The sequence below is a fragment of the Microcaecilia unicolor genome, chromosome 1, assembly GCF_901765095.1.
Source record: "Microcaecilia unicolor chromosome 1, aMicUni1.1, whole genome shotgun sequence".
NCBI classification, from domain to species: Eukaryota; Metazoa; Chordata; class Amphibia; order Gymnophiona; family Siphonopidae; genus Microcaecilia; species Microcaecilia unicolor.
Window position 1 is genome coordinate 75,575,958 of NC_044031.1, and position 12,184 is coordinate 75,588,141.

Sequence of the window (12,184 nt, forward strand, 5' to 3'; positions counted from 1 at the left end):
TTTGTCAGGCATCAGGATGTACGCTAACTGATGCGATGATGCTTTTGACATCAGGGGAGGAAGCTGCTTCAGAGTCGCACAGCAGACTTGTACCGCAGCACCCGGTTTCCAGGCCTGGACATCACACCAATAGACTGATGCAGGCACAGACTCACACCTCCCATGAGGAGTATTTTGCTGAGTCCAAGTCAGACCGTTCATGGGAGTCTAAGGAGCCAGAATATTTCTCAGAGGAGGAGTCCTGTGGCATACCATCAGATCCCTCCCCTCCACAGGAGAGAAGATTATCTCCAGCCAAGGAACTGTCCTTCACAGGTTTTGTCAGGGAAATGGCAGAAATCATACCATTTAAGTTGGAGACAGAGGACAAGCCCAGGGTAGAGTTGTTTACTATCCTTGACTGTGACTCCCCACCTAGAGAATTTGTGATTGTACCACTTCAGAGTTCTCCAGGATGCACAGATGAAGAATTTGAAAGACCCCTCTCTCTGTGCAGGTGGTTCCTAAGAAAGTTGATTCTGTTTACAGAATCCAGAAGACTCCTGAATTTGAGAAGGCCCAGTTGCCTCATCACTCTGTGATGATTGAGTCTGCTCTCAAAATGACCAGGTGTTTAAGGACTAATGCCTTGGCTCCCCCTGGCAGGGAGGCTCGGGCACTGTGCTCCTTTGGGAGAAAGGTTTATCAGGTGTCAGTGCTTGCATCCTGCATTCAGACTTAGCCAGTTCTACACAAGCCTCTGCTTGAAGTTCCTGGTGCAGAGTCCGCTTGACTTTGTGGACACTGCCCTATTGAGCAAGCTGCAGAGAGTTACTTTTGATGTGGTGTCCAGACTCTCTCCGCCTTGAGTGTGAGAATGTGCACAGATTCCCGTGGCTGCATGTCTTTGAACTGGGACCTGTGTTGCAGGGGAGGTTCGTGCATGTCTCATGATAAGAGATAATCATCTTTTTGGGGACAAGGTGGAAGATGTTGCTGACCTCATAAAAAAGCACACTAACACTATTAAGTCCCACTTTCAGCTGTCTCCTTCTGCAAACCTCCTCTTCTTGGAGGTTTTCAGGAGGTCCTCAAAGAAGAATATACTATTCTCAGAGGCATAGATTCATTCCTTATTCCCATCTCCAACAGCAGGCCCTACCTCACTTCTCCGAGAAGCCCAACCTGCTCCTCAGTCAAAGCAAGAGATGAGCTTTTGACTGGCTCTATAAGGGCATAGCTGCAATCAATGTGTGTTTCCTGGGATGACCTTCCGGTAGGGGGGAGGCTAAATTTTTACCAAGAAAGGTGACCAGTTGTAATCTCCAACTTTTGGGTTCTCCAAACATTTCGGACAGGTTACAAACTCCATTGGCAACAAAGACCACCAAATTGCTCACCGTGTTTTTCCTAAGAGAATTATTGACAGCATTTTAGCACAAGTTACAATATGCAGCCAACACAGTGCCATTAGCCTAACTTTCCTTTTTGCCTTTCAGAGAGATATGTCTAGCTAACCAAAACCATAGAAGTGATCCAAGTTTACCTTGTGGGTTACTGAGTACAAGGACTGCTCTTTTTAAGTAAGATGGAATTTTCTTTTCTTTTGGCGCCAGCTGGTTGTAAAACCATGAGCCAGCACTGCCAAATCAAGGTATTCAAAGAATGTGTCTCTTCTCAATCAGGAAATTCAGAGTTAATCAGTGTATGGGGTCCATAAATCTTCTCCTCTTGTGCCTGCACCTGTAAACACTTTTGCAATGTCTTTTCTGCTGCTGTACTGACAGTCTTCTTACAGAGAGACTGGGAAAAGTTATCCTGATGTGGCACCGAGTCTAGTGGGTCAGTCAGGTTCAGATCCACTAATAATTCCTTTTTGCAACTCCTCAGAGTATTTTTCTGATAACAAACAGGACAGGAACAGCATCCCTGACTAGCAGTGACTCTGGGTCTTCAGCGCCCTGATTAGGAGTCCCCAAAAAACATCCAGCATGATCAGTTGTCTAGCTGCTTCTCTCTCCAGGGTAGAACTGGTGCAGACCGTGTTGCCTCCCAAGGTTGTCCAAATTGTTCATGGCTGGGAACCTCATTCACCCCAGGTTCACACGGTTAACGATAGACAAAGATGATATTCAGGCAAGCAGTGACCTTGATGGCTCAGCACATTTTACACAAAACTGCAAGGCAAGGAGTTTTGCAAAAACTGTGACAATATGGTTGAAAGCGTGGTTTAACTATAAATTAGGCCTTGGTCCCACAGTGGTGATACAAGAAAACACCCCTAAAGATCATGTCACAGATCATATTGGCAGCTTTGGTTGCCCAGCTGAGGTCAGCCTCCATGGAAAAAAAAATTTGCAAGACTGCAACATGGACTCTATTCATATATTCACAACCCACTATTGATTAGCAAAAGACTCCTCAATGAGACAGTAGTTTTGGCCAGTCAGTCTTCTAGATTATCTTTAGAGATTAGAATCCATTCCTCTAGGCCCACTTCTTTTCTGCACCAGGCTGCCTTCCCCCCAAAAAGATATGGTAGTAGCCATCAAAAATATTGTCTGCCTGTACAGTGCTGCCTTATTTTTCCCTTTTTCTGTTGAAGGCAACCTATAAGGAGTCCCATGCTATGAGGATAAGACTATCCTGCTTTTTTTGAGGGAAAACCAAGTTAGTTACCTGAAGCATGTGTTTTCCGTGGCAACAGGTTACAACTCCTCCATAAGAAGTTGTATTTTGCCCAAGCTAAATAGGCTGAGGTGATACTGCATGACAGTAGCTGGCAGGAAGTGGTGCACACTTACAGTGAAGCAATTCAAAAGCCTTGTAGGGGCTCTGTTGATAATCCTATGCTGTATGTACTTGTATCCTATTCTCCACAGAAAACACCTGCTACAAATAAGCAACTTGGTTTTGCCTGCATTTCTGAAACCTAGAAAGCAAGAAATGAGAGAGATGAACACAGTGATAGTTTCCCTTAATTACTTTTGGTTAAACTAATCTACAGATGGGGCGAGTAGGTTTCTGGTGCGTCATGGTTATTGGTAAAGAACAGTTGAGCCTTTGTTCCACAAGTTCTTAAGACTTATGTGGCAGTCCTGCAACCCACTTAGTGTGTTAATTTATGCTATAAAATCTAAGTTTAATAAGTGGCCTCTTGTGAACGTTGTATTTTGCATGGTTTTCATTAATGTTTCACCATCTTTTCTGTTATATAAACGTATAACGGTAGACTATTATTGCTGTGTTGCTCAGTTGAATCTTCCCTTTAAAACCTGGACATAGTTGAAAAAACACTTAAAGGGGAAATTAACATTTCAGTTGAAGTAACAAACATAATTTCTGTCCTGTCACATTGTAGTGACCTTTTATGACAGCTTGTCTCTATTGGTGGAAAGGATTCTCGATGGCTGATTAAAGATGTCATTGGAAACCATTTTATTACCAGGGATAGTAAAATTAATCTTGACACTTGGAGCCACTAGAAAAATAATTGCTGATTCACTGCATTAAGTGTGTGTGTGTGTGTGTGTAAGAAGTGAGTTCAAATGTAGAATAAGTGTTTGCTGGTAAAAATAGATCAATTTTTGCTTTGAAGGTATATTGGACTAAAATGTTTAGTTTATGAACAAAACATTTAGCAAGATTACAGTTGATGCTCCCTTGATATCTGTGTACCAAATATATAGTCAAAACTTAAGCATATTAGCATGTGGTTGTGTTTGGGTTATAGATAACCAGGGTGGATAAAAATACGTGTTTTTATGTAAAAAGTAATTCAAATTAACTTTTAAATATTATTTATACTATTCTTGATCAGGAGTACCAATTATAACTTCTAATTATAGTGTATGAATATGCCTATTAATAGAATATGGATATGAGACATAACAGACCTGAACAGCCCTTGCAGATGGTACAATTCTTACACACAGTCACAATAAAATCTGTACCTTTCTCTCCAAAAGTGTTAAAACCAAAGTAGGTCAATGAACATAGGATAAGGGGAGGATTAGATCTAAGTAAGGAGAAGGGGATAGGAATAGAACGTTTAATAAAAAAAACCCCAAAAAGCATATGAACGAAGATTTTTAAAAAGTAATATTTGCTTCAATACTATTAGAGCTGGAAAATAAAGTGTAATAAACGTTTCCTCCAGTCCTGAGGAATACGTTTCTGATTTCAAATATGCCCTCCATTGAGTAAATTAATTTAGTACAAGAGAATACCTATCATGTCAACAAGGCTGTAAAAGAGCAAGGTATCAAAACAATGTGATGAGGTGGTATGCAAAGCCAGAAAGATGCCAGGCTGCATAGAGGCATAACCAGCAGAAGGGAGGAGGTGAAATTTATTTATTGGGATTTAAGTTGTTGGTGAGGCTCCATTTGAATTACTGTGTTCAGTTTTGGAGGCCATATTTTACAAGAATATAAGAACACTTGAAGGTGTCCAAAGTGATATGGAGTCTGTGTCAGAAGATTGTATTAGATATTTGATGGGAGGAACTGACGTCACTCAGCTGATGGGTGTCTAATTGCTGAGGTCCCTGAAGCCTTATTGCAATTAGCGATTATTAGCTGGTTTACTGGCATTGACTCGAGAGTGAACTAGCTGGGAAATAACTTTTACCCATCAGTACTACTAATACTACTACTACAACTATTTAGCATTTATATAGCGCTACAAAGCGTACGCAGCGCTGCACAAGCATAGAAGAAAGACAGTCCCTGCTCAGAGAGCTTACAATCTAATAGACAAAAATAATAAAGTAAGCAAATCAATTAATATGTAGAGGAAAGAGGAGAGGAGGGTAGGTAGAAGAGTGAAAAGCTGACAACTGACCTTAAAGCATTTGCTTATAAATCAACTGGCTGTGCGGGCCATAGAGCACCAAAGATGGCGGCTGTTTGCGCTGAATCCCCACTGGGAGAACAGCATGAGGAGGAGCAAGCGCAGGGCTTAATTGCCCCAGATGCCCTAATGCTGGCAAGTAAAAAGTTGCTGATCCTCTGGATGAAGGTGCTTGTGGCTATGAAACAAGAGCTACATGCAGACATAGTGCTGCATAAGAAAATAGGTTAGATGGGGCAATGACTGTACAAGTTTCAGGAGACTTATTATTGATCATGACTGTGAGGAGGTGGAACTCCAGAAGCAAAGTGGTGTGTGTTTGTTTATTAAAATTTGCTATACTGCCTGTTCCAAAATAATGGGTCTAGGTGGTGTACAATTAAAATCATTAACATAAAACAATAAGAAAGAAATGTCAGTAGTGATAGGACAGAAGACAAACATTCATATGAAGAGATATAAGCGTAACCAAATATGGGGCTCATTTTCAAAGCACTTAGACTTACAAAGTTTCATAGGTTACAATGTAACTTTTTAAATCTAAACGCTTTGCAAATAGACCTCTGTGTGTCATAGGCCTGATTAAACAGCCAAGTCATCAGCTCAGATTTAAAATTCTTCAATGAGAAATTACTGTGAATAGTTAACGTGTGATTGTTCCAAACCCTAGGGGAGAGAAAATAAAAATCACTGCACCTTGTAGACTCCAACTGCTTGGATTTTGGGCCTGGCATGACAAGGTGCTGATCATTTAAAGAACAAAGAGCGTGACTGGGTGTGGGTGAGTTGTGTGGTAGTTTTTAGGTTTGGGACAGTTTGCAAGGTGGTGGGGTAGTTGTGAGGTCAGTTTGGGGTGTGGACAAGTTTGGAAGAATAGTGTGCAAGGAGAGGCAGTTTGGTGGGTAGGAAGGAGGAATTTCGTTCCGCTGTCTGAAAGTTTGTTACAGAAGCTAGAACAAGACCTACCATAGAAATGTTTTCGGCCAATTTTTGTGTATGTGTTTGGGGGGGGGGGGTTATTTCAGACTCCACTGTGTCTTGTTTGGGGTTTTTTAAACCATTTTTCTCATCTTCCAAGTTTTTTTTATCCCATTCCGTTAAATTTTAGGAGAGTTAATGTACTTCACCCATGGATGGACAGAAATATTTCTGAACCCCCTTTGCATATATATATATATATTTTTTTTTTTTTTGTAACTTTTGTTCAGTTGGAAAGATTAAAAAGACCAAATGTTCTTCTACTGTATCTCAGTTGCTGTTCTTTCAGTTTGGGTGGGTGAACTTTCAAATTCCAGTACCCAGCCCAACAGTAGCTTCCCACACTCATGTTCTTTTTATCTGAACTTTCAACCCTTTTCCTATCACTGGCCTATATGTTAGTTCCAAGCATGCCTAGAATCTGTTAAGATACTTACTGTTCTTTCCTGCCTTCACTAATAATCCATTTCTTACCTGCCATCTTCTTGAGCATATGAAACCTTCCTTTTACTCCCTTGACCTGTTACACCCTGCCTGGTTATGCAAGCCTTATCTAGACCTACTTGCTTCTGTTCTTCTCTCGCTAATCAATCTGTTTGTCCCAGAGGCAGTTTCCTTCATCCTGGAAGATTGGGTCGTATGTCCTGTTGTAAAGAAACCTTTCCTTGACCCCACAAACCCTGCTTATTATCAGCCTGTATCCAACTTACTTTTTATTTCTAAAATTGTAGAGAAAGTGGTTTTTGACCAGCTCTTGTCTTTTCCTGAAAAAAAACATTGCTCTTTATCCACGTCAATCAGGTTACAGGGCTCAGTTCAGCACCAACAGTGCTGACCAGCGTCCTCAAGAACATTTATTCTAAGTTTGATAAAGGTAGGTGTTCTTTGGCAGTTTTGTTAGATCTTTAAGCTGCATTTGATCTTATTTTATTTTATTTTTTTTTTAATTTTAAGTTTCACAATTCAAATACAAACATTTACATCTTGCAACAGAAAATCAGAGTAAATATTATTTAAAGAAATCAACATGAAGATATGTAACTCTTTCTTAGACCACCTAATTCAAACAACAGAAAAAAGAAATAGAGATAGGGGCATTAGGAAAGATCGGTGGTATTTTTTTAAAAAGGAAATTGAATGATAACAAAGAAGGCCTGGAGATATCCACGTATTAACATAATAAATCCTGATTTTCTTACTACTCAGAGTACTAACTGGTAACTTCTTTCATTTGCAAAAATTCTTTCAGTTGCACTGGTTCAAAGAAAACATATTTCTTATCAAGGTAATTTACTAAACATTTACAGGAATAAGAAAGAAGAAATCTGGCCCCCAAACTTCGTGTCTCTTCTCTAAGTGATAGGAAAGCTTTACGTCTATCCTGAGTGGTTTTCACCACATCGGGGTAGATCCAGATTCTGTCACCAAGAAACATTTTTGTTGAATTTCTAAAAAATATTTTCATTAAGGAATTTAAATCTTGTTCAAATGCACTCAGTCTGCAGCCCCTCATTACCTCTCTACCCTCATTTCCCCTTACGTTCCCGCCCGTAACCTACGCTCACAGGACAAATCCCTCCTTTCAGTACCCTTCTCCACCACCGCCAACTCCAGGCTCCGCTCATTCTGCCTCGCCTCACCCTATGCTTGGAATAAACTTCCTGAGCCCTTACGCCAAACCCCCTCCCTACCCATCTTCAAATCCTTGCTCAAAGCCCACCTCTTCAATGTTGCTTTTGGCACCTAACCTTTATACCTTTCAGGAAATCTAGACTGCCCCTATTTGACTGACTGTACATTTGTCCTTTAGATTGTATGCTCCTTTGAGCAGGGACTGTCCTTCTATGTTAAATTGTACAGCGCTACGTAACCCTAGTAGCGCTTTAGAAATGTCAAGTAGTAGTAGTAGTAGTTCAAACACCATCGAGACTAGTAAAGGTTTCCTTTCCAGAACTGTAGTATCAAACTGTTCAAGAAAATCGGTCAGATTTTGTAAACCATCAGTTCCTTTCAGTTTTTCTCCACGCTTTAAGTCAGGAAGGTAGTATACTTTACTAAAAGGAGGAATCAGGTCTGGAGAATATTGAAGCACTTCAGTCAAGTATTTTTTAAACATTGCAGCCGCTGTTAATTCTACAGCTCTTGGAAAGTTCAGAAGGCATAGATTTAAACGCCTATTATAATTTTCAAATTGTTCAATCTTTCGGTGTATCATTAATTTATCCTTGATAAGCATATCAGTTTTAGCTTTTAGATTAGAGATATCCGTTTGGGCAGCTATATTCACTTTTTCCGAATCCTTCTTAAAGGTCTCGAAGGCAGTAGTCAATAAGTGTAGTTTACTCACGATTGGTGCAACTGTTGCTGTAAGTGTTTGTATCGCAGCCCAGATAGATTCTAAGGTTATCGCCTCGAGAGCTTGCTGCTCGGTGTTAATATTTTCCCCCAGCGTTTCAGTTTGAGCTCCGGCAGAGAGATTTCCCCTCACGCCAACTTCGGACGCTTCCGGGACATCAAGCTCGCTTCTGAGACCAGCTGGGCAAGGCGGAGGATTTAATTCCAGCGAGGACAATGTTGTTACACTTCCCTGTGAGAACGGCGTTTCACCTACGTCTGCCACTGCGGGAACACTCAAGCCGGCCGACCGTGGAGTGCTGGTGGCGTACCTGTCGAGCGTCATCTGACACAGAGCGGCTTCCGGAGCAACAGCCGGTAAGCTCTTAACCGCTCCTTTCCGCTTAGTGTGCGGCATTTGAAGCACAAAAGAAAAATATAGAACAAAGAAAAAACGTTGCACCACGGAAAAGTTCAGGAGCTAGAGAGGCGTCCTCCAGTCAATCCGCCATCTTGGCACGCCCCTACCCCCAAAACCACTGCATTTGATCTTATTGATCATGATTTTTTAATTTCTCATCTGTCCTCACTTCACTTCCCTCATCTGACTTCCAACCTTCACATATGGAGTGCCCCATTGATCTAGCCTCTCCCCCTTCCCTTTTTAATTTGTTCCCCACCTGCTTGCCAGAATTACTTAGCAATATGCAGTCTCAGTTTACATCTATGCTGATGATATTTTACTTAGCTGCTATACTGACTCTGAGGCACCATCTTTAAATGTTCTCCAAACCTGTTTGGACTCGGTAGCATTCTGGCTCTCCACCCCACCGCCTTGTTCTGAACACTGACAAAATGGTGGTTTATTGGTTCACTATTGTTCTTTTGTGCCCTCCCAACCTGTTTCCTTGTTAGGTTCTTCTGTATCGCCCGTTGACTCTTTCCATTATCTTGGGGTCACTCTGCTATCCCTTCATTTAACCAGCATATTTCCAATACAATCAAATCTTCTTTCTATGGGTTAAGACAGCTTCGAGCAATCAGATCCTATTTCAGCCATGATACCTTTCATTGCCTTTTCCTCTCACTTGTCATCTGCAAAATTGTCTATTGCAATATTATTAAGATAGTCTCTGGAGAAAGTCTCTGTTTATCCCTGGGAATCATACTGTCTTTTTGGGATCCTGCCAAGTATGGACTGGCCACTGTTTGATACAGGATATTGAGCTTGATGGACATTGCTGAAGCTGCTTGTAATGTTTAACCCCTTATTCACCTATTCAGTATCCATATTCTAATCATTCCCATAATAGAAATAACCTCTAACCCCTCCTTTGTGCTGGTCTTGAGTGGATTGTAAACTCTGATCAGACACTGTTGTTTGTATTTTTGTACAGCGTTGAGTACGTCTAGTAGTACTATAGAAATGATTAGTAGTAGTAGTAGTGATTTGACCCAGTGTACCAACTCTTATATTCATAAACTGAGTTATTACATTTGTCAATATACTAGACTTAGACCAGTATCAATCTAATAACCTGGTCCCCCTTTGTTTTATTACCAAGATTTCTAATCTACTCGGATCAAAGCCATTGTTCAGAACATATGTCCTCTCCTTATGCATTGAAGGTTGAGGTTTATCATGAAGATTATCGTGGTGGAGTGGATGAGTAGCCTATTGGTTAGATTACCGAACTGAGAACTAGGGAAGCCAGAATTCAAATTCTGCTGATACTCTTAATGACCTTGGGCAAGGCACTTCTCCCTCTGTTAACACAGGTGCAGACTTAGTTTGTAAGTTCTGTGGGGGAAAAAAGGGAAATCTGAATCTAACTTGCCTAGAGATACCAATGAAAAGGTGTAAGTTAAATCCAAAGAAATGAATGTAAATCTAATGCTACCATACAACTAATGTTTGGGTTGTAACTGCTTCTCCATGCAGATTAACCTAGTGCCTGCTTAGAAGCCTTTTCCAGTCATAACACTGCTGTTAAGGTTGCAACAGATACTCCATGCAGATTTTCTTTTGCCCTCAAATAAACTATGTGGTAACCTAAAGTTGATTAAGATAATTTACTTCAGTTACATTTTGTTTAAAACAGGAAACCTGGTTAATACCAACTAGTCTTATTTCAGAGAATTAAGATATATTTCCTTCTAACAGAGCTCTCCGCAGAAGCTAAAGCAGCATTGATGGAATTTGAAGAAAAGGAGCGACAACGTAAACAGGGGCGCTATGGACCAAGAAGAGGTGGTGGAGGAGGAAGACGTGGCAGAGGTGGTTTTATGTCTCATGTAATGGGAGATTTAAGAAGGGACAACACTGATAGAGGAAGAATGCAGGATCACAGGCTTCCAATTACTTCACATTCATCAAGAGGGGTAAATTTATGACATCTGGCCAATTAATGAATTTTTAGTAGTGTCTGTTAATGGCATTCTTTAACTTTTGAAAAGCCCTTGGAAACTTTTTTTTTCCCCTTCTGTCCAGTATGATTTTTTTTTTATAGATGTTTGTTTCTATTTTTGTTTTTAAATGTGTGTCTTTTGAAACTTTGGGATTGGTATCTCTTATGAGTATCACCATACATATGAGCATTTTTTTTTTTTTTTTTACACCCTTGTACATTTTTCACTTTCTGCTGTCTTAAAAATTCAATTCAAGATGCATTAAAAGGTGATCTACACGCTGCTCTAAACCAGAGACTTTCATCCTTTTTCGTCTTATGTCACATTTACATGGTACTAAAATTGTCACTGACTGCTAGAGACAAGAAAACTTTTAAAAGATACACACCGTTCCGGCACAAGCGGGCTTTAATTACTAATAAATGACATGCCCTATAAAACCACTAGCCAAGACTCTGACACAAATCTTAAAAATCAAACCTTCACCATGGCACTCTTAAACCATATTCTCCAAGTAGCAGTGGAAAACATTGTACTCAAACAGGAAGATAAGCAAAAGTTTTACATTACACGACATTTGTATCCCACACATACCATTAAAGTTCAGTGTGTCTTTCTCATTAATGACCAAGGTAAAGAATTAGTTTACTCTTTCCATTATAGTTTTGTACTCCCTTAGTGTTTCTTTTACTCCATGATCATCTAGTCCATCTGACTCCATCACAGGCTTCTTGCTTTGAATGTGGGTAAAAATGTTTTTGTTAATGGCTTTTTGACACTCTAGCAAGCTTCTTTTCAAATTCTCTTAGCCTTCCTCATCGTTACTTCACATCTAATTTCCTAGTGCTTATTCAGTACAAGACCAGTGCTTGGCAGACTTTCTACGGTCTGTGCCCTGAAAATGGCAAGGACAAATCAATCTTGGGTGTACATATAAAGTATCGCATACCATGTATAATGAGTTTATCTTGTTGGGCAGACTGGATGGACCATACAGGTCTTTATCTGCTGTCATTTACTATGATGCTTCTTGTTTTCTTCATTATTGCATTGTCAAGTTTGTTAGCTTTTCTAATTTCTGGCCACACTATTCTTTCCCTTAACCATGGATGTTCTATCTATAAAGATTCCATAGTGGATTCTGTTACCTGCAGAAGTTTTGTTCTTTTTGACACAATGTCCTCTTTTAAATATAGCTCTACCCCTCCAGTCATTTAATCTACCCTATCACTGCCATATAATTTGTACTCTAGTATCAGTGACCCATTGATTATCCCCAATCCTCCAGATCTCCAAGATGCCTGTTATATCTACCTCTTTATTCAGTGATATATTCTTTTAGGTTTCTAGAAACTGTTTATAAACATTTTGAAATATGTTTTCTTGTCTTTATATCTATAACTCGTTTATCAGTTGATAGTGATAATTTACAATGTTTTAACTCTTCCTGTTCTTCACTTAAAGGCACCTGGACTAGTTTGCCTTTATCATATCCTGTTTTTTTGGGATGTCCTAACTTCCCAAATTATGCACTCTGAGAGACTGTCCATTTCCCCCTAATTTGTAGTTTAAAAGCTGCTTTATTTTCTTTCTTTCTTTCTTTTTTTACCGTTGTCAGGAGTAGCAGCCT

At 40.0% G+C, this 12,184-nt stretch overlaps 1 protein-coding gene across 7 annotated transcripts in view; it reads left to right on the forward strand.

Annotated features, from left to right (window-relative positions):
• RBM33 (RNA binding motif protein 33) overlaps positions 1-12,184 on the forward strand; it is a 453,495-nt gene that overhangs the window by 151,605 nt on the left and 289,706 nt on the right. For all 7 annotated transcript variants that reach the window (XM_030198521.1, XM_030198536.1, XM_030198551.1 and 4 more), the window contains one exon: positions 10,310-10,527. In XM_030198521.1, the coding sequence (XP_030054381.1) occupies positions 10,310-10,527 (218 nt within the window). The remainder of the gene's footprint in view (positions 1-10,309; positions 10,528-12,184) is intronic.